The sequence below is a fragment of the Convolutriloba macropyga genome, chromosome 1 (assembly GCF_964194025.1).
Source record: "Convolutriloba macropyga chromosome 1, txConMacr16.3, whole genome shotgun sequence".
Classification (NCBI taxonomy): Eukaryota; Metazoa; Xenacoelomorpha; order Acoela; family Convolutidae; genus Convolutriloba; species Convolutriloba macropyga.
This window is the reverse complement of record NC_134468.1, coordinates 17568014-17592092: the sequence shown is the minus strand read 5'-3', so window position 1 is coordinate 17592092 and position 24079 is coordinate 17568014. Positions and strand designations below refer to the sequence as shown.

The 24079-nt window shown below is 33.0% G+C and overlaps 1 protein-coding gene across 5 annotated transcripts in view; it reads right to left on the bottom strand.

Annotated features, from left to right (window-relative positions):
• LOC142335874 (dystrobrevin beta-like) overlaps positions 1-24079 on the bottom strand; it is a 203811-nt gene that overhangs the window by 158637 nt on the left and 21095 nt on the right. Inside the window, exon 2 of one of the 5 annotated variants that reach the window (XM_075384233.1) lies at positions 21531-22505. The exons of 1 other annotated variant lie outside the window; for it this stretch is intronic. In XM_075384233.1, the coding sequence (XP_075240348.1) occupies positions 21531-21862 (332 nt within the window). In that variant the 5' untranslated portion in view covers positions 21863-22505. Of the gene's footprint in view, positions 1-7694; positions 7832-11936; positions 12787-21530; positions 22578-24079 lie in introns of those variants that run through there. 3 more of the 5 variants (XM_075384241.1, XM_075384303.1, XM_075384312.1) reach the window with 3 other exon arrangements.

Genomic DNA, 24079 nt, shown 5'->3' with positions numbered 1-24079 from the left:
CTCAAAGGTATCAAATTGCAAGGGAAAAAATTGGATTACAGCTTCGCTATGTTTCTGAGTGCCATACTGTTCATACGTCCTGTCCCCAGTAGCTGAAAAGTATAAACCACACTTCCCCACCGCATTCGAGATAAAGCATGGTTTCGAAGAAGTGACGGTTACATCCAAAATCGATACAGACAAAAAATATCGCACGGTCTGGAGTTGTTGTTGAATAAATAAATTTTCTCAAATAAAATCACGAGCAAGCTGACGTAATACTTTCTCGCAAAAAATTACGACAAGCAGTCATATAACTCCAATCATGGCGTGACCCGGCATCATTTCTCACATCATATAAAATGTCTGGTGGAGAAAGAGTTAGCAAACGAGCGTTTTTCTAGAGGAAGTTTGTTTACTTAAAAAATAATCGTATGAGTTATCCATTTTCCCGATATTTTCATTGAAATAAATGCGTGGCTGCAATTTCAGCTAAGGCCTCAACTGTCTCAGCAAAGAGGTCTCTTCAGTAGGACTTTGGAATGTTAGTTTTTCTATTAGAAAAGAAGGTATGAAAACAGAAACGACAAATGCAGTCTGATTTTGATAGCGTGATCTTCATTTTCGAAGAAAAAAAAACGATTATTGGAAGGCATACCAAATCCAATGATTTATCTGAGAATAAAACTCGTGAAATTCGGTCCACCGTGAACCACTTAGGCGAATCTAATTATGAGCTGAATGTGCTTATTGGTCTGAAAGGGAATTGCATGGTAAAAAGTAGGCAATTTTGAGCGCATCAGGGAACAAACGCAGGATACCAGAAGCACATTGTGGATCGTCGAGTAGCTAAACACTGGTGAAGTTCTTCCAATTTTTCACACGTTTCAGTAAGAAAAAAACCAGATCCTACAGCAGCCCCTAACTTTTCAATTCACTCTAAGCTATTTCTCATGATCTTCCTAGTAGTCTTAATCAGTCTTTTGATCGACCATAGCTTGCATTTACTCTGGCTAAACTCCAAACAACAATTTGATCCAAAACTAAGAAACTCCAACGCGTTGCATTCGCTTCCGGTACGTTCACTAGTGCTATCAAGAGATACAAACAGGGTTAAGAGAGCTTTCTTAACTTGTTTTCAATTTCATTCAAAAAACATGCAAGATGGACAGTGAAAGCAGAGGACAGAACTAGGGGATCTCTTTGCTGCACTCACGAATGATAGCTTGTACATCATGTAGTTCGTTTGGATTAATAATGGGGTCTGGACAATCACTTCCCATTGTTGCAGATCGAGACAGACAAACTTTGCGAGCAGACTAATCGTGTGTTACCGTTCTCAATGTTGGAAAAATTTTAGTAAAATGCCAAGACATCCCAATTGAATTAGAGCACACTCGTTCATCTTAGTTTAGACACCATTGCAATTGCCTGAATTTGGAGTTGACTGAATCATGCTTAATTATTATCTTCTCCCGACAAACATGGTTTCAACTAGAATCTGGAAATGAGCTCTTTCACACTTGTGTTAAGGCAGCTGAGGAGTCGTACAAGACGCTACTTCTTGAATTGCTAATGGTTTGTCCCTGTGACCTACAGATGTCGGAAGATAAAAATACTGGTATATTATCAATGATTTTAACAAAGAATGTAAGAGTTAGTAGGGGATGAATTATCGATGAAATGATTTTTTTTCACACTTAAGTGCTGAAGCTTTTAAGCTGTATTTCATAGCCCAAATTGAAGAAAAATTCCCAGACCTTCGTATAATCCTTAAATCTGTTAGGAGATTCGAGGTTGTGGGGGGGAAGAGGGCGTAAAAATTTTCTCTCCAATCAGTGTAACAAATCTTTTGAAATCACTAATCTGACTTCTTAACAAATTCGTAGCAAAGTCAGAGGCTACACTGTTTCCCACTTTTGTGAACAAACTAATTATGTTATATGGTAACTTGAATCAGCGAGAGCACACACAGTTTGCTCTAGAGTTTAGTAGTGATCTCAAATTTTGCGAAGAAAGTTTTTAAATTCAAATTCAACGTCAAACTTCGCCAGAAGGAAAAGAAGAACGGAAACCTCAAAAGAATTTATTGAGAACAAAATTTATTATTTGAGATCTCCGAATCTCTTTTTTAGGCCGAATCGCAGTACTCATTCATTATCAAATGATGATATTATTAAGTTACTGTGTCATACACAATCATTTTTTTACAAAAAATTTCAATTTACTTTATTTTGGTGATAACTTTAATGCTGGCAATGGAATGGATACTAAAGGAATGGATAAAGACACCTCTTTAAGTTCTTAAATTCAAATTCGACGTAGAACGTTGCCAAAAGAAAAAGACCAGAAATATCAAAAAATGCATCAAGCGCTCTCAATCAGTCAGGTCAACTTATCATTAAAAATTGCTCATGCTTATCTTTTTGTCCACCCGCAATTAGATGCGAGCAAAAAAAAATTGCTTACTACGGAATTTTTTTCCTGAATTATTAAATTATGAAATCAGTTAGTAATTGCAATGCACTCTACGATCTCTTAGTGGGGATTTCGGACCATTGTAAACACAATTCCACGGGGATACAGCCCATGGATGGAAAGTTTTCACTGCAGATAGATTGTGAAACTTGTAGTTCGTTTTAATTCATACTGAAGTCTAGAGAATCAATTCCCATTGTTGAGGAGTGAGACGGCTCATCTTTGCGAGCAGACGAATCCTGTGGTACCGTTCTGATTATTGGCAAAAGTTTAGTAAAGTACCAAAATATCCTAATTGAATTAGAGCACATTTAGTTCATCTTAGTTTGGACCCAATTTTAAATGTCTGAATTCGGACTTGACTGAATCATGCTTAATTACTATAATTTATGTCCCGCTAAGCATGGTTTTAACTAGAATTCAGAAAAGAGCTCTATCACAGTTAAGTGTCATGGGAGCTGAGGAGTCGTACAATACGCTACCTCTTGAACTCCTTGAACTCCTAATGATTTGTTCCTGTGAGCTACTAGTGTCGACAGACCAAGACAATGGTAGAATTATCGATGATATGATTTTTTCCACACTTAACCAGCTGATCGGAATGTGGTTCAGCTATTAAGTTGTTTTTCATAGTCAAAAAGGAAGAAAACTTCCACGAGCTTCGTATGATCCTTAAATCCGTTAGAAAGAGAGGTGAGGTCATAAAGGGGGAGGGTGTGAAAATTTACGATCCAACCAGTGTAACAAATCTTTTAAGATCAAAAATCTGAATTCCTAACAACTTTAAAGCGGTTAATCTTTCTGCTTTTGTGAGGAAAAAACTAATTATCTTATCTGACAACTTAAATCGACGAAAAACACAATTAGCACTGGAATTAGTTTTGTGATCTCAAACTTTGCAAAGAAAGTTCTTAAACTAAAATTTAATGTCAAACTTTGCCAAAAGTAAAAGAAGAACGAAAATCTCAAAATATTGCATCAAGAACGAAATTTATTTTTGAGATCCGAAACTGTTTTACGCCAAACCGAAGTCCGCTTTTATTACCAAATGATGGTTTTACTGGGTTGTACAATCATTTGTTTACAAAAGTTTTCAATTTTACTTTATTTTGGTGAAAACTTTAATGAGGATAATGGAAATGATACAAACAAAAATCTAATAAATCGTTGCGAAATATTTTTCTATGCTTGTTTAGCCTTTGATACAAAGGAGAAAAATATATCCAAATTATATATAATATAAAACTATATAATACAAAATTATGTAATATAATTACAAAGCTAAACTAGATTGATGAAATGCGGCTAAAAACTACCAATTATTGTGAGCAAAGTTAGCAGTAGTTAGATAGTTAGATGACCCTATAAATAAACCAATCGATCAAAACTGGTTCAATAAAAAACTAAAGACACCCCTTTAAAATGAAGGGGCTTTAAAATTGTCATCGCTAACCGGTGAAAACTCAATTATGATCACTCACAACCCATTCTTCGCGTTTCGTTATCATGTTAACTATGAAAACTCTATAAAAGGGAGTGGAGTACATTTTGTAGTGGAAGAAACTCAGCTGAGCATTAAAAAAACAAAAAAACTTTGTTTCAATTGTAAATTATGTTTAGTTATTTCCCAAATAATTGTTATTAAAATTTAGACACAAATGTTAAACGTGTTCATTAACTCATGGGTTCTATTTCTAACAGTTTGCTGAAATGTTATAATTTGTCAAATCTTAGAAAACTGTTCCGATATGAACATTTCTTAATGTTTTGGGAACAGTACATGAAGAACGTCAACTACGTTTTATCAATTTTAGACTTGATTGAATAAAAATTGAATCCAAAACTGAGCACAGTATGAGCTATGCATTATCTCTTGATAAACAGTTATTTAACTCTTCGAAATTCATTTCTAATGACATATTTAGCTATCATATTTGAAAACTGCGATGATAAAAACCAGCTCTCACTAAATAGATGCAAAACTACATGGAAGATTGTTTTAAATTAAATAAGTCCTTTAAATTAAGTCCTACAAATAATTCGCTGAAACCTTGACAACCGAATTAAATGGCAATGACTACCATGGCGGTCAAACAGCGAAACAAAGCAAATTTCAAAGCAATGCAAATCAAATTGGCAAAATCGATAATTAAGAAATCTCAAGTTTCAACTAATTTTTTAAGCTTTCAGCTTTAAGGCATGGCAAGTTTTAGTGGAAAAAAGCCATATGTCTGAAAATGGACTTAGCGTTAACGTTGAAATCTATGAGGAAACAGAAAAATGTTCTTCTGTTATGATTTTAGATGGACCACGGTTTTCGTCAGCTGAAAAACGGTTTTTCAATTTTATTCATTCTTTTTTTCCGGATATTAAGACAAAGTACCGATAAAAACCCACGATTCCTCCTCTTCTTTTTCACAATTATTGAGGTATTATTATTCTAGTAATTTGTTAAGTGATGCTCGTAATCGGTGACTTAATATGCATTCGTGTCATATCAAAACAAAAAAAGATTGAAGAATTCTTCCAAATTTCGTTATCAAACGCAATTTTGTCGTATGCTTTCCTATTTTCGATCTGATTCTAATCAGTAAATCACTGTTTCAGTTAAATCGAATTAAAAATCAGCTGAAGACAGCAAAGAAAAGGACTGATGTCAAAAGAATTGCTCTCAAACGACTAGCTGGCGCCCAAATATATCGAAGCTCCATTCAGTCATAGGAGTAACTATATTTACTAAGGGGGTTTCAAATGATGTCATTAGAGGTTACTATATACCACAAAAATAAAATTGAAAGTTAAAAGAGAACCGAATTTGAAGCGCTTTTGTTTGACATCTAGTAGCAAAATGCCACATCTTGAATACAGCTGCTGACACTTATCAATGAGAAAAAATTACATCAAGCAAAATGAAAAAGTCAAAGGCGTGAAAGTCACTCGAAAAGTCAAAACTGTCAATCAAGAATTTTGCATAAAAAAGACCAGCTTTACAATAATTGCTTCACATTTCATTCGAGAGCAATTTAAAACATATATAAAGAACCCTGGAGATTTGAATAAAAGATAGTGTTAAACAAAATCGTATTTATTTGTTTTTAGTTGATTCTAATTCAAGAATGCATAAATGTAATAAAAAAGCTAGAACAAAAATTGACAACTAGTTTAAAAAAAATGAAAAGAAAATTTTAACTACAGGTGAAACTTACCCAGGGGTTACCAGACACAATTTTACTTTACAGAACCACTGTATATCCAAGACTGTTTATAGACATTTTTACTTTTGTGTATTCTATAATCATGTCAAAATATTGACTGACCGGTCTGACTTACAGAGTAAATTTTTCTCTAATTTTACTATGATCATAATGTAAGGACAAGTGTGTTTTTGGTGCAATCACTAGTTAATATTTAGCTCAGTATTGTCACTTGCACAACGAACTAGTCAAGTAAAGCCTATCAGAATTATATTTGCTGAGAAAGCAAGTGAGCGAGACGGAAACTTGCTGAAACATTTGTTTCAAAACTTCCACATGGGGCCCTTCCAGAAACAAACGATTAGCTGAAAAGCGAACCGGTATTCGCCGAAGTGTTTGCCGTACCTGACCTGTAGTTTGGGAACATAGGCTCAGACTGAAAAAAAAATGGAGAAATAATCTACCTATCACGTCACCTAAAAATCACCTTATGTTTATATCGCGTAGATGATTATAGCGAAGAAGAAAAGACATTTCAAAAAAAACAATGCGGAAAATGAAAAGATATTTACATGTTTACATTTACATGTTTACATTTACATGTTTAGGAATTGTCTGTCAATTTAGGATTTCTCCAATTTTAGTCTGTATTGGGACTGGCCAGTCTGAAATGTTGCTATGATTTTTCAAATAACATATATAAAAAAAAAGAAAAGATGAATATGAAAAATTATCGAAATTAAGTGTTCTTTTTTTTCACATACTGCATGCTGATGCATAGTGTGCATCTACAAATGAGTCAATGGATGGGTTTCACTAAATGGATGGGTTTCACTAAATGGATGGGCCTCACTAAATGGATGGGTTTAAAAGACAAATTGTATAAAATTTGCCAACCTTAATTTCATAAATTAATGAGATGGCAAGTATCCCATCCATTTTCTTTTTAAATGTAGTCTTTTTCAATTCAATTACCAAGTATTTGGTGAACTATTTACGGTTTTAGTCAAATTACACCCCTAGGCAACCAAAAAAATCATCTTCAAGATTAACCCAAGTATTCAAGAAGAAAAACATTAAGTTCAAGGTTTTCACCATTTTTCTGAGAAAATTTTTTGTCGTCTCCTAGTCTTTCCAAAAGACTCTTTTTCATGGATAATTGTTAACTCAAGATAAAAAAAAGCGCAACCATCGTAATTTATTCGTTCTTTCCATAATTTAATTTTTAAAGAAAAATCTTTATTTGTAAATGAATAAAAACAAATTCAAGAATACACGATTTGATTTTGAGAAGTACAAGGATAAACTTTGTATATTATATCAATCGTTAATGATATTGCTTGAATAACTTGAATGAAATGGGAACAAAGAGCACTATTATTTCGACTTGAATTTGTTGAAATGCGTATTATCTCCTCAACGAAGTGAAAAACTTGAATAGAGACGGCCATTTCATGTGATGAGTTGAAAACAAGCCAAAAACGTTGTCTAAGAAACGCGGAATCGGTTGATCACAAAGACCGGTTGAGCACATTCTCTCGAGGCACCATAAATACCAGTCCATTTAAACTTGAAAAAGAATTAACGGGTCTTATTACTACATAAGACTTCAAGATACTAGCGGTCCAATAATCAGACTATGAATGATTATGCTCTGGACTTCCAGATTTCTCGAATAATCTTTGAAACGCTTGAATGCTGCGAGTAAAAAAATTTACAAATGCGGACTTGATTAAAGCTGACAAAATTGGAACAAAATGACAACATTAATAAAAATTTAATATGATCAATCATTTTTCTCAGTCTGGATCATCGAAACAAATGAGAAGCTTGTTGATGGACAGCTTTTCAAAAGTATAGCTCAGAAATCGATTAAAAATTTGATAAGCTTATTAATAGTCAAGTACAGTATTACAGACTCAATATGACAGAGCGAAAACTTGAATATCGTTTTCGCGAACGCAGAATTGATTTTCAAAAGCAAGAACGCTTAAAAGAATTTAACGAAAAAAAATTAACAACTGAACTAAAATATGTACTTACATGATGGTCTAGGTTGGCTGTGAAATTCAATTCAGTCAGCAATTTGATATCATCATGGTTACTTCCTGAGGTATGTATGTATGACGCATTTGAAAAGTTGTAATTTTTTAAAAGATCGATTAATATTTCCAAACCATATCTACAATTCTCAGCACTTGTAATTCATCAGTATTTTCACTTGAGAAAATTTAACAATGGAAATAAATTTTATTTTGCACAAATAGAGAAACAATAGACTCCAAAAACGGATACAGAGGCAAAGTGCATTTAAGTCTGCTTTTCTGTGCTCGTATCAACTAATGCTTTAGAGTGGGAGCAACATCTTTGACGCAAAAAAGCGGACCAAAAACAACACAAGAAAAAACAATGGAAAAAGCTGTGCTAAGTAGAGTTGAATGAATAGAAGCTGCTGATGAAGAATAAGTGAAGAGCGAATAATGAAACATTAAAACCATTGACCTTTTTGAGATGCAATAAAACGGCTTTTATAGTACACACTTTCATGCAAATTGGTCACTTTCCGCAAAGCCAGCCTACCGTAATTTGAATATGAATCGGAGGCTGCGTCACAATGTCTTTTTAGTTCCCCTCCATTACTCCACGCAGTTGTTTTCCAACCCTAAAGGCCTGACAGCCAAATTTATGCATAAATGATAGCATTATTGGAAAATACAACACAGCTTGCTTAAATTCTATTTGTATGAAGACAAAATGGAATCAAAGAAAAGGTTGAACTTGTTCACAAATCTGAAATCAAATATTTTTGATAATTTTTTCACAAAGAACTTTAAAACCAGCTTTCTAGAACTCAAACAAATGCTAAATTTTGTTTAAAGTTAAAACTTCATTGAACAGAATCGGAAAACAGTCGAAGGGCTTACTAACATCTGTCTCAAATCGAAACGGATGATTTTTTTAAAAAATGGGCAAATTAATAAATTGTAGGCTCAATTTATGAGACAATTCATATCCCCTTTCTATTTGTAGAAAATTTACCAACGCAAATTGAATCTGGAAAAAGGTTAAAGTGCCTATGCACATAGTTCAAGCCAGTTACTAAAGCGATGTCAAAATTTGGAGACAAAACTGTTTATAGTACTAGGGTGTGTCGGTTTATAGAGGTTTTAGGGATACGAAAACGATGTCGGTTCGGATATTTTTTTTCCAGCACTCTCTTCCAGAATAAAAATCTATATCGTAAGGCCTGCAGTTTTAAAGAGCAGCCGGGAAACCTGTATTTGTCCGAGATAAGCCACTCTATGTAGAAACATTACAATTTCGTTTGAGAATGCTACCTCATAATTATTAACTTTAAGACATACATTTCTCTACAGATCAACAAAATAGGAGACTAATTTTTAATCACTGCAACAGAAAAATCTTCAATTGTATTTTCTTATCCTTTTTCAATATCCTTTTTTAAAGAATAATTATCGAAGTCTCTCAAAAGATAGATTGTCAGTCTCGAAACTCCGCCCTCAATCTAAAGAAATAAAACAATTCGGAAAATTTAGATTTCGATCACTAAAAGATATAAAATTCAACCATAATTAAAATCGAATAACGCACTCTAATGATAACTTTTTAATTAATAACCAGCACTTTGTTTACTAGATTGGTCGAAAGTCGGATATACTTTTCCAAAAATTAATAAACACAAATCTAAAAACAAAAATCTGCCAAAGCCATGAGCGGTCAAACGAAAGTCTTTTTGGACAAATTCGAAGACAAAAGAAAAAAATTCCTCTCAAAATATCAAAAAAGTCAACACTATTTAATTTTTCTAAACTCAGAGAACAAATATGAAGTCTGTTTACCATTATAGCAGCAACATATACAACTGTTAGCTTGAGAACAAATTCGAAGACTACTAACGTTAACGGACATTTCTCGTAATTGTCTTAATCTGTGAAAAAATCTTTCGAGCTATTCTGATTCTCAAATAGAACACACTACCAGGCTCCAAAGAACATGAAAACACAAAGAGTAAATAACAGAAACTATGTACTTAATGTGCTAGAACTATGCAGTTACAAACATTGTTACGAAGTGGAAAACCAGACAAGCGAAAAAATGAATTAGCCAATGATTCTAATAGCACTCACTTTTCTTCGAGAAATACAAAACAAAACAATTTCTCCTCAGCAATCAGACATAAATATATTATTGATAGGTCGTGAAATAAAAACGCAAAATTAAATTAAAAAGCAATTTTGAGACGATAATCAGCTATAACGTTTAATTGAAAATAAGGGGCAAAACTGAAGAAAAAGTTGCAGTTTAGCTGTGCCATTCACAGCAGTTCTGCTTTAATTTTCAGAAGAAACCTACAGCGTTATCAAATTGCCGTTTTAACAGATGGCTGCGAAAGGGACTGAACCTTTCTGCTAATTTCTACTAATTGAGTTTCTCATAATAATAAAAAGCAATCAAAAACTGTTGCAACAAAAAATTGATTCGATAAATTTTACAACATTATTGGACAACATCAAAAATGACAAAAACACGAACAAAAACGCTGGCGGAAACGCTACAAAAAGAAAAACTCTTTTGATTATCAGTTTTGCAATGCTAAAACTGAAGCAATGTTTCTAGACCAACCTTGATTACTACTTTCTATAAAATAAAAACTGGAAAAAAAATCACAACTCTCAGTCTGATATAACTTTAAAAGATATTAAACCAAATATGTGATTAAATATTTTTCAATACAACGCAGCTTCTCAGAAAGTTGATTATCAACGAGAGCAATCTGTTGTAAAAAATGTTTATCAAAAACAAATAGAAATTTGAAAAAAACAATTGCAGTGCTTTCAAATAGAAATTTGAAAAAAACAAAAAAACAAGTGACTAATATTTATTCTCATCTAATTTTTGTCTGAACAAAAATATGCACAACTGACAAAATCATTACCAGTTAGTCAGGCTGAAGACCAAGTTGAAAACGGTTCTCAGAAAACTGTTAACAAAAATCAAGGAATCATATTTTGATAAGAACTCTATTTGAAGTGTTCAATTTTTCCTCTGTTCTGGCAAGCTCAAATTTTGGACAACTTATATCAAACAACGCGAAGACGTGAAAAAGTGATGAAAATTTGTGAAATTTTATTATAATTTTCTACATTTTTTACACCCATCATACTAAAGTACTAACGCTTGCATTCTGTAATTCGATTATTATGTCAAATTTAAGTCAACTAGAGAAAAAAATCTTTCAAAGTAAAACAGAGGAAAATTGAGAAGACGGGTGCAGTGTTGACAAAAATAACGCTTTTCTTTTAGTTTTTTTTAAATCAACAGACGTTTTTTAGTTCTCATTGATATAAATTACATGCATGATCAATTCGTCAAAAATAGTCATTAGAACCCTAAATTAACTAGAGAACTTAACGAGGGCTAGCATTTTGCAGTAATTTAGAAAAAAGTTCTTAGCTACGTAAAAAGATTAGATGTTAATAATTGCAGCAAAATCACCCCCCCCCCCCACACACACACACACACATATATATATATATATATATATATATATATATAGACCCTTTAAATGTACTCTACACTGAATGTTGTTGAAAAAAAATAATTAAAACTTTAAATAAGACACTTTAAATCATTTTGGTTGCTGCTTTAACGCATTTTTTGCCAAGACGTATTTCAAAAGTCATAAATATCGAACATGAGAAAGCAAAAACGAGAAAAACAAAGAATTTAACATGCGTTCTGCTTCAGATTGCGAACTTTTTTATTGTGATACAATGAAAAAACAGCTGATAGGTGGGGACCTAACAGCTGTTGTTTTATTGTATCACAATAAAATAAAATTCGCAATTGGAGTTCATAAGCCATTTGAGGACAATTTGGTTTCACCTTTACATTATATCCTTCTGGAGTAAAAACTTCTGGTTATCCTTTCTAAGATTTTAAACAGTTTATGAATTCAGCGAACGAATATTTTGACGCACAGAGGTAAATATGAGAAAGTAACTTTTCAAACTTTGAACTGTCTATGGACATACTTGCATGAACATATACTTGCCTTTTCGTAAACTTAAGTTACTCAGGTGATAAGAAAATTAAGAAGTTAAACCCGGGCAAGATTGCAGCAGAACATTATTTGGTTAAACTTTTCTATTAAGTGAAATAACAAAAATTTCCCCAATTTTGGTTCAATGAGTGCTGATCACTCACTCCAGCTGAAATAGTAATCTTCAGAAAAGATTTTAAACACAACTTTAAAAAACTTACCATGACTGGGAAGGTTTAAATCCGACAGATTTGGTGACCACTTTGTTTTTCGACATAAAAATTCAATTTCATAAGCAGACGGTGGCGGATATTCAAAAGGAAGGAGCAGTATTAGAGTAGTATAATAGTAGGAGACGACGACAGAGTGTCTTGAGTCCACTCCCCTTCTCAATCATAAACGGGATAAGGATTTAGAATTGTAATATGTGGCGTAATTTGAGATAAACTATTATTTCAGCTTCCTTTTATTTCATTCCAGACACTACCTACTAGTGATTGTGTCTAACTAGGGTGAGAGGGCGACCAGGTAGGTGGTGGTGGTGGGTAGTAAGCGTAATCTAAGTTGGGCGCATTATTATCAAGTGAAAAGCACAATTCGCGCCAAGTAGATAAGTAGTATTTGCATCATACATTGCCCAAGAGGGAATAAAAAGATGGAATAAAATCAAGTCTAACCCAGTTAGACCAGTCAGGTAGAGAAAAAAAGGGAAGAAAGAAAGAAGAGAAAGTAGAGTGATAGCGACACGGGAGGTAAGTTAGACTAGAACACTAGTCTTACCTGCTAAGAGTTAATAACGATACAAAACAAGTAAGCAACCCAAGTAGACACAAAATCGAAAAGCCACCGGGTTGAGGCAGTGGTCAAAACTTAGCAAAATACTTGAGAAATAAGCGAGAAGAGAATGATTGACTCGCATACGCGCGTCAATGGAGAAATAATGAGATCGGAGGGTTATTTATTTTTGAAAGCTGCTTAGAGAAGAGGGAACAAAAATGCTTTTTGTTCCGAGGTGAAACATAATTTACTTTTCTCTCTTTCTGAATTTATACCAAATATTGTAAAGCGAAATCATCTTAAGGCCAAAATGGGCTGCTGCGTCACACAGGGGGGAGATAGAGCACGTACCCTCATTTCTTTGTAGTTACTAATTTGTAGGGCTTTTATGAGAATGCCCGCTTCTTGCTTTGTCACAAAATAATCCTCTGCCCAAAATATGCCCGCTGTCCTAATAGAGCCCTAAATAGTCAATGGTCACAAAGGGTATTTTTAAACACAATACACGTGATCAGTAGTCCATGTTATGCTAAAACAAATTACTTCCGGCAGTCGAGACATTATTCACGTGAGATACAATAAAAAAGAATTTCTTCAGTAATTCTGAGTTCCGTGTCACACCACACGCAAAAATTTGAGACTATACTTTTACTACGCCAGTGCATTCGAAATTGCTTTTGTCCGCAAAATATTTTGGATATTCTTTTTCGAAAAAAAATGGGAGAACTTCATGCAGCCCCCACTATTTTCTGATCAGACAATTCAGTTTTTTCAGAGGGCATCTCATACTAACTTAAGTATTATTATTTTGAAGATTTTTGCCTCATATTAAAAATTCTTCATTTTGAACAAGTTAGCGAGACATAGAGGTGCTGCGATTTTGTCCCAATGTTGGCCAATTTCAACAATTTCGACATTTAACTTATTTTGGGATAACTTCGGAGGGAAAAAGATAAAAAAGATAAATTTATTGAAATTTTTACTGTATCTGTTTGTTCAATTGAAAATTTTGTACTGAAACAAAGCATAAACTAAAAAATTGTTTCATGAAATTATCAGTGACATTTAATAAGGTAACATCGACACATCTGATATATAGGGTTGTAGTTTAGCTGATAAATCTACAAAATTATGCCCTTGTACATTAACAAGATGGCTCCTTTGAGTTAAAGTGCACAAAATAATTTAAACAAAAGTATCAATTTTGTCAATAAAATGAACAAATTGAAGCATTTTGAGTACGTTGGTAATGTCAAAATTCAGCTAAAAATTTGAAAATAAAATTAACTAAAATTAGCTGATTTCGCGTTAATTTAACTGGTTTTAATTTAATGAGCCCAAAATTATATAAGTCAAGCAACAAATAATGTCAGGTTAAAAAATACCACAAAACAAAAACAAAATCATGAAAGTTTAAACTAGACCAATAAAGGCGTTAAAAGACAAAATACTAACAAGGAGGCTCGGTAATGTGCGTACGCACATAATGTTCCGACCCCGATCATCCACATTCTTGACTTAATTGGCTAACAAATGATAAAGAGATAGAAAACTTTCAAAAACATACACATCGTTCCATAAACCACCAATGGAATACGCCAATGTCACGCCAGACGGCCGATGAAACTTGTTGTTAATAGGACTAGTAGAAAAAACAATAATAAAAATCAAATAATAAACATTAATTACAACGAAAACACGATGTCTATATCAAAAAAAATCATAACAAAATCCAATTCGAATCAGATAAACCTAAAGAAAACAAACTAACCTATACTTCATTAGAGCTGTCCTCAATTCGACTTGTAAGAGGTCAACAGAAAAGAGCGAAAAGGTGCAAGGTTCAAAAATGCGTTTCCATTTTTAAAAACAAATAATTTCAGAGTGATTAATAACAGTATAAATTAACTGAAATCGTCAAAATGTCCATTTATATCTCCATAGAAAGCAATTGAGACCAGTCATTATCCAGTGTACGTCATACGACTACAAAAAGAAGTACAAATACCGGCAGAAAACAGTTCAAAAAAATTCGAGTGAAAATGGCAGTGAAGCCGTTAAAAACCTAAATTTGTCACTAAGGGCACCACAAAAGTCCAATTGCTCAATTTGTCAGAGCCAATGGGACCTACTCATAATCTTAAAATTCAAAAAAAAACATAAAATCCTTTAAAATGTATAAATATAAAAAAAAATCAAAAAGAGTTCATGAAATCTCGTAATAACAGAAGTAAAAAAATCAAAAACATATGATTGAAACTAAATGGATCATAGGGGTTATATTATAGCTCACTGGAAACGGGTTGTGACCTGTCTTTAAAGAGACTAAGCCACAAATCGACCGAAAAACGATTTAAAAATCGCGAAGCTCAAAAATCCAAATACGTTTTTGAAATTAAATATTTTCAAAAGTCATAACAGACATAGAATTTCAACAAAAGAGATGAATTAAACTAAAACTTCTCAAAAATACACTTGGGCCTTTATTTAGTGAGACTATGTCACGAGACTACAAAAACCAACAAATAAAGGCGGAAGCGAAAAATCAAACAATTTTAAATCACCACAGTGTTCAAGGCTTTATATTATAGGATGTTATCAGGAAGAACTGCAAATTATCACTTGCTTCTCATCTTAACGTCAACACGTCTTCCTTATAAAGGGACTAAGGACAAATGACTACAAAAAGCAACCCAAAAATTGAACAGTATAGCAATCTCGAAAATTTTAAAAGAAACTAAATGGTCGAATCCATCAGTCAAAACATATAACAAACCAAAAAAAATAATGATTGAAAAAAGAAAAGTAGTTGAGATTTCTCGCATGTGAGACGGAGTTACATGGTGACAAAAAATAAAACCAAAAAGGAGACCGTCGAATTTTTTTTAAAGTTAATTTGAAAGTCATCAAAATAAATAGCTATAAACTTAAATCTTTAAATAGGTTGAGTTATTCGTCTTGTGGAAGCAATTTAGACTTGTCTTTATCAGGTAAAGGATGTACAACAATAAAAAGAAAGACAAACACAGGCGCAAATGGAAAAAGTCAATAAATTTTGCGGGAAAACTGTGTCGCAACAAAACGCATAAACTATTCAACAAAAACTATAAAAAAAATTAATATACGTCTTTTCTAAACGTTGTAAATTTTCACAACCATGACCTCCTTCATTTGGAACTCTCAGTAATGTGTTTCTTGGACAAGAAACAAATTTACCTTATGAAATGTTCAGTTATGCTTAAATTACAAAAAAAATGAAAACTCGTAGTATTAAAACCAAGAAACGATTAGTTAGCTATAAAACCGTTATAAACATTAAATTACAATTCACAGGAAATGGGTTTCTGCCTGTTTATACGGAGAAGACGCCAGAAAGTGAGAAAAATGAGAAAATAGGTGAGAAGAAAAATAAGATAAAATAGTGGAAATAAGATAAAACAGTGGCAAACCAAGTGAATTCAAAGTCATAAAAGACAACAGATAAGAACTGAAAACGTCGCCTATGTTCATTTAAACCTCTTAAAAAACCAGCTGGATCTTATATTGGCGAGAATCGGTCTTTGGACTACATAAAAGTATAACAAATGAAATAAAAAAAAGATTTTATATAATTATCGACATGAAATTTAACAAAACAGGCAAAATTATGATTGCAGAAGACTCTTTAAGCCAGCGAGAGTACAACTGGCTCTCTTTTTAGCCTACGAAGAATAATACAGCAGTTTCAAGGTGTCCACTTAAAGGAAATTTAAAGAAAGTGGGCTAAAAAAGCATATTTGGTCCCATTTTTGACAAAAAAAGTCTCAATTTTGAAAAATGTAGCATAGTTTCTGGCCACAAAACACGAATCGCACAATTCACCAACCCTACTCTATCTTTGAAAGTAAAATCAATAACACTACTGTTAACAAGTTCAATATATTTCACCAAAAGTTGACGAAAGTTTGCAAAAACAAAATACGGAAAATGCGAATAAAATTAATGGTAATATCGTTTACTATTCACAGAACTTTAAACCTCGATAAATGTGAAAAACAAAAATAAAAAATCTTTTTAATTCCATATTCTACGCAGGACGGGCTTTCTAATGATACCACCCACAAGTCTCTACAATGATTATATCGATCGGCCCAAATTGACTGAAGAAAAACAACCCATTTGAGTATATAGTTCCTCCCGCACTAAAGTGGGTCGGAAGAAAAAACAGCCAAAAACACAAAGCGTTAAGCCTCGATGAATCATCGCAAATAATGAGAAAGACAAAAAGATCTTTTATAAAAATATCAACGCTCTATAGGGTTTCTAACGACAATGACCAAAACTTTTTAGTTTTTTTTCAGTCTGTACTTGGCGCAGCATTAGAGAGCAGAACAAAAAAACATGAACTATCACCTCAATTTTCAACAGATTAAAATGAATGGATATATCAAAATGGAGGCAAGTTAATTTGAGAAATTTCGCACTAGAAAGAAATATAGAAATCCCCCAAAAACCATTTTTTATTGTAAAAGTTGAAAAAGTCAATTATCAGACTGGAAAAAGTACAAGAAGCGTGGATCAGAACGAAGCATATAACCCGCGATGAAAAATTAGAAATTCAACCACTGAAAACATTGAAGTTTTTCGTCTCGAAACACTTCCATAGCTGCCAAAAAATAGGAAACAACTATAGAGCAAATAGCTACAAATCAGATGAAAAAAAATCAAAATTTGAAAAAAAATCCCGAATACTTTGATTGTAAACGCTTCCGTAAAATAAGTTATTTTGAAATAAAACTTCAAATTTTTCAAGAGCAGTTGAACGACAACATCAAAAAAAACATCCGCAAAAAAGCATGAGCCAAAATTATAAATAAAAGGTACAAACTCAGTACGCTTCATTTTTCAAGTAGCTTCACAACAGAAACGCGTAGCTAGCGAATTCTGTTTAACTGCCTTGATTTTTAAATGATAACTTGTATTTTCGGGAAACTACCATAATTGGTCACAATACACTGCCCAAAACAAAAACAAAACAGCAGTTCCGATGTCTAATTTACGATGGACGAGAAAACTCAAAGCAAAATCCGAATATTAGCTATGATACAAAATTTAGAAAATTTAACTGGATATCTGCTTGATGCAAAAAAGTTGATCAGAAAAAATTTTGGTTAACAAACCAGAGGTCATGAATTATCCTAAACAGATAGATTAGTTAAGGAGGCAATATAAAATTAATTTACGTTATTGGCGACAATTTTAAATGATAAATTGTCACATAAGAACGTCACTCTCCGGAAACATACGAAAAGTACAAAATACATTGAAGCGTCATAACAATATAGAACAGAACTCCATCCCATGAGTAAAGTTGAAAAAAGAACCTGTCAACATTCATCAAAAAATTGATGAACTTTTAGAAGAACATAAAATAATGTAGAAAAATTGGTCACAAAAATTCGACATTAGTAAACTAGGTGCTACCATTTATCATTCAACTAATGCAGCCAGGCGGAATGAACTTTATTTTGGTGGCACGGCCTTCTAACTGAACTCAAACTGACATCTTTCAGTAGATTCTAAGAAATCACCTCCAAGAAAGCTGCTTAAAGAAATTACCTCTATGTTATCGGGAAAATTTTTTCCCTCTATGTTATCGGGAAAAAATTTTCAAGGTTTGCGAGAAAGTCGGTTTGTGACAAGTCGGTTGAATTGAAGCCGGAGTATTAATTAATACTCCGTCAATCAAAAACTTTTGGTTAGCAAACCAGAGGTCATGAATTATCCTAAACAGATAGATTAGTTAGGGAGGCAATATATAATGAATTGACGTTGTTGGCGAATTTTAAATGATAGATTTTCACATAAAAACGCAACTCTTCGTGAAAATACGGAAAGTACAAAATACATGGACGCGTCATAACAATATAGAACAGAACTCATTCCTATGTGTTAAGTTGTAGAAGAAAAAAATGTGCAGGAACCTGTCAACATTCATAAAAAAATTGATGAAAATTAAAAAGAAAATAAATTCAGGTAGAAAAATTGGTTACAAAAATTTGCCAATAGTAAACTAGATGCTACCATTTAGCACTCAACGAATGCAACCAGGCGGAATGAACTTCATTTTTTTTGGTGAAACGGCCTTACACGGGCTTATAAAATATTAAATTAGACAACCATTTAAATAGATCAAAAAGTAAATAACTCAAATTTACACCGCAGGCGTCAAATTTAGTAAGAAGATTCAAGATTCAAAGGCATAAAAAAACCGACAGTACCAAAACAGTTGCAAAAAAAGTTTTGCGTTTAAGAATTAAAACATAAAAATGATTTGAACTTTGACCACATCATCTATATTCTATCTTAGTTTGGATGCCCAATAGCGTACATGTAAGCCCCATTCCCCTGTCTAGGGTAAGTTAATGCTAAAAAACTGTTGATAAACTTAAGACCAATTTTCTGCAGCTCGAGAAACTTCTTTATTCACTGAAACAAGTAAAACAATCATACGAAAGACAGTTAATAAAAAAGACTGGTAAAAGCAAAACAGTTAATTTTCTGACCAATAAACAACGAGGCCGCAGAGCGGGAATAAAAATGAAACAATTATTGAATACTCGAACCAGCTGAGTTCAAAGCTGTGTTCAAACGAATTGGAGAATATTTCAGTGTTATCTGAAGTCACAGCTCTTCAATCAAAAACCACCCACAGTCGATCTAGATTATGTCCAATTTAATTCAGGGGAATTTATGAGAGATCAATACTCCGTCGAAATTTCGGAAAACAAAAACCGACAAGGTGTATCTGGTTTTAGAAATTTAATTTATAATGCCAATTAGATCATTATTGCAAAATCTAACCTTCAGATAACGTTTTTGAACTTCAAAACACGGTACCACTAATTGATGTTAAGTTTTTAATGTCTCAGACAAAAAATATTCAAAAATGGGTGTTAATAAAAAATTTAGCAAACTATTTTTGTCCTTTCTAAGAGTAATCAATCATCAAATAATGTGCACATTTTGCGGAATTGAATGTCACGACAACCATACGAGGATTAAGTTAAAAGGATAGTTATTAATGAGGAAAGATTGAAATTATAACTTGATCAACATGGAATACAGACCATTGCGCGATTGAGTAATTGAGTTTAAATATAATTCCTCGAGACACATTGATGCTAATATTTTATCCGAAATCTTAATTTAACTTTGCCATTATTAAAAAAACTATAAAACTAGTATCAGTTCAACAAGGAAGTTCGTTAATGAGCTTTTGCAAATGTTGCGACCCCTCTCATCCACAAACTTCTGAAACCAAAAAAGCTATTCAACAAATTAGTAAATAAATAGACAGATTTTTCAAACTGACATCTTTCAGTAAATTCCAAGAAATCACCTCCAAGAAATATGCTTGAAGAAATTCCCTCTATTATGTTGTCAGGAAAAAATTTTTAAGGTTTGTGAGAAAGTCGGTTTGTGACAAGTCGGTTGAATGGAAGCCGGAGTATTAATTAATTATTACTCCAATTCTAACCGACTTGCCCAATTAAAACCAACAGAAATTTCAAGGCAATTTTTTCAACTAATAAACGCCAAGCTCTGTCAACATGAAAAGTCAGAAAAAAATTGACAAATGAGAAAAACTTAAATTAATTAAAAATCAAGGCAAGAGTAAAGATGAAGAGGTTATTTGCATCGATGATTCGATTCCTATAATATTGACTCAAATTCGATTCCTATAATATTGACTCAAAATCGAGCAATTAAACGTTTTAGTTGCGGGTGATGGGCGACTAGAAAAATTCAATAACCAAAATTGAAAATCCGAGCTAAAAATAAATAAATTTTGGCCTAACACTTTAAATTTTTAATTAATTTAAAATAGTAAACAACCAGCAAAATAGTAGCTCAGTCTTTACGGGAAGCAAAAGTAAAAAAGACTCTCGTCGCTCAAACAAAAGAAATTTACCATTAAAAAATTTTTCCTGCTCTTAGGTGATGTTAGGTGATCCCAGTGTAGAGAGCCGCAAAATCTGGTGCAACTGGAAATATAAAATTTTAAATACTTGAAGTTTTGATTATCTGACCTCGTCTTCTCAGACCAGCATTTTAAATCTATCACTCAGCTCAACTTTTCAGAATTTAAATCAAATGCAGGAAGCTGTAATCAGAACATGATAAAAAGCAATGACTCAAGAAAAACTAAATTGCATGTAAGTTTTACTTACTATACTGTAACATGATACCGTAAATTTGGTGACCGTTGTACTAATAGGAAACGGGGATCCAGAGTATTTAAAACAAAGCTCATACGCAAATGATGATCTTGAAATCACGATCTTATTTTTAAAATTATATCAGAGCAAATCAGTTGATTTGAGTTGCCATTTATTTCCTTTAAATTAGTTGACAAGCTTAAATAAACAGATTTCGGGAAAACTTTTCTTAATTGAAGTTCTAGTTTTCATTTCAACTTAACATTGCATGTTTCTCGCAGTATATACCGTTGCAATTTCAATTTAAAATTGTTTATGTTTTCACAGTTGTCCGAAATTCGGAAAAATTCGGAGAAGCAAAAAACATCTTTAGGTAAAAAATTTTCCTCGCTAAAACGTTCTTTTTATTGCTTTTTGAGCCTAATATGACCGGCTAATCCTTGTGAAAAAATTATGAAAAACTATTTCGTGATAATTTCTAATTTGAGATAATTTTTGCTACAATTGCAAGTAAAAATAGAACAATCGAAAATAAAAACAAAAAAGCAGACTTATTATTATCAATTTTTTGAGATTAAAAACCGTTCCCGCAAGTGTAGCCCCAAATAGCCTTAATGTCAATTTAATAAAAATCTGCTTGTAGATTTTAGGGTAGCGCTTGTGCTTTTGGCTATTAGGGACAAAATGAGCTATAAATGGGTGATTTGACAAATAGTTCTGAACAAAAGCAAAGTTATCACAAAATCAGTAAACATTATAGCAGAAAGAGTGTAAGCAAACAATTCAGCAACACTTTATCATCGTTACAAAGTATGCACGTCAAATTACAACTCCTACCTGATACTTGCAGCAATGCTAGCATGGAAGGCTTTCTTAGCAACATGGTTGCGAGGCATTGTGTTACTATCAAGCTTGAGCTGTCCACTTATGTTCATCATCTGCTGTTGTTGTCGTGGGTTATGATACAAATAGCCCAAAGAATTACCCAGAGTGCTCTCCGCGTACAGACTAACGCATGTCCGGCTACCCACACGACTTGGCACCCTATTCCCGTCTGTGTAACTTCGGTAACGAACGAGGTTCGAATTGTCAGCGTTAGCATCCTTCGGAGGGGAATGATTCTCGTTTCTATTAGCCGCTGTGGTGGACGAAGCTCCTTTGAAGCTCATTTTTGTTCATTCGTATTGTACAATAATTAAGCAGATTGTAATATTATTTACGTCAGGTGTAAATATTCAAAGATGAAAATAACCAAAGATTTTGAAAACGTTTAAAAGTTGTAACCTGAACTTGTTCAAACAGTCAATTTACCTTGGTGTTAAATGAACAACATTTCCTGATAAACTAGAGAATTTTCAATTATTTAGTTGACCTTACAACAAACAGTATTATGCAACTAGTTCGTCGTTCCCACCTGAATATTAAGTCAAAAAAAGATATTAGAAGGATAACTTGGTTGGTAATAAACACCAAAGTTGCATCTTGAGGGGGTATTATTTCGCTATACTGCCTCTGTTTGCAGGAGATATGCACTGTACACAATAACTGTTTCGGACTTTGGAAATAAATCAATAACAATTATCTGACTGACGTAGAAATTCACAATGCAAGCTTCAAACAAGAATTGACTAGCCAATATAGAGGTAACAGAAAGGAACGCAAGGCAAAAGAATAATAGCGGATAAGGTTGTTCTGAAAGGCGGGCAACCACCGACCCACAAGTATAGCGGATTTGGGTGCAGAAATAAGTTAAAAAATGGATAAAAGAATACTCGAGGGCAAAGATTTGGTCTTAATCCTGCAGGAATTTATCTGGTTCACGAGAATTATAACTTTTGTTCACTTTTATAACCAATATATCAAAACTAGTTAATGAAATATGTCTACCATATTTATTACAATATCAGTGAGGATTATAAAAACTCAGATATATTTCCTGCCTCGAATTCCTTAGGTAATAAAATGTTTTTGTTCAGTCTCTTGCGCCGCGAGAGATAAAAAGTCAATTTATCGTTAAATCTAAGTGGTGGTTATAAGTAGCATAAAAGATCCAATTCAACTCATGTATCTTCCATGGTTATTATGCTCCCGGCCTTTTCCCAATTATCCACCTGTAATTGATTGTTACCACAACTCACTGGGCTTTACGACCGAATTGACGTCACCACAGAACATGAGTTTGTTCCACAGTTAGCCGTGGAAACATCAAAGGCCATTAATTAGCTAACTAAAATGTTTTGACTCTAACTGTCACGGTTAAAAGGGGTTGTTTATCTTAACTCTTGCAAACCTAGAGAACAAAAATTTGCAAAGAGCTATAAAATGGAATCGACCTAAAAAGCAAAGAAAAATGGTATATGCTGTATAAATTTCCAGACTTAAATTTCAACATAAAGTAGAAAAGCTGGAATTTGATACTGCAGGCAAGAAAATAAAATTAGTCAGGTTTACAACTGAGATTTTGGTTACACAATAAACCAAAATTTAAGTTCGCAAGGAAACTTGCGGCTCAAGGAGGAAAGCAGATAATCACTGGAAAAAATACTTTCTTATTAGATGGAAATTTTGAAAGGATATGCAAAAATGGACAAACATGTATGGAACAAATATCTCCCCGAATAAGATCAATTCTCACTAAAACCGTTAAAAGAGAAACCGGTTTAAGAACAGGTCTATTTGGAATTCCAAATTCAGAGATAAAATATCATTGGGTCACGTAAATAATGTGAAAAAAAAACTAACAGAACCATAAGGCATGAGGAAGAGAAAAAAACGACGAGAGACACTGCTCATATTATCTATACGTTTTAGCCTCAAACTGTTTTTTTCTGTTAAATATCTGATGTCATGTTTCTATTACTTTTCAAAAAAAACTGAATTACTTGATATCAGTTTAAAAACATAGGTACAAAATTTCAAAAAATTTAAGCCTCGGTGTTTCTCTTCGAAAAAAAATGAGCAGATAACTTCCAAAAACATTGTCATATATAACGTTTTGCTATTAATAAAAAATTGTCAATCATCTAAAAGAGAAAAAAAAACAAGAAGGCTCGGTAACGTGCGTTTGCATATAATGTTCCGATCCCTCCCATCTACGTTTTTATTTAATTGTCTACCAAACGAGGAAGAAATAGAAATTTCCTGAAACTCATATTACGTTCAACAAACAACTAAGCGAAAAAAATGCCGGATTAGAGCGCAGATGAGGCCTATGCCGGATTAGACAAGACAAACATAAAAATCAAATGATAGCAAACAAAAAACAAAATGAAAATGCAATCAGATCAATTTAGGTTGTGTCTGATTGCATTTTCATTAAGACAAACCTTAATTCAAAAATTAGCATTTACTCCATTAGATAAGATATGAGATCTGTCAGAACTGAG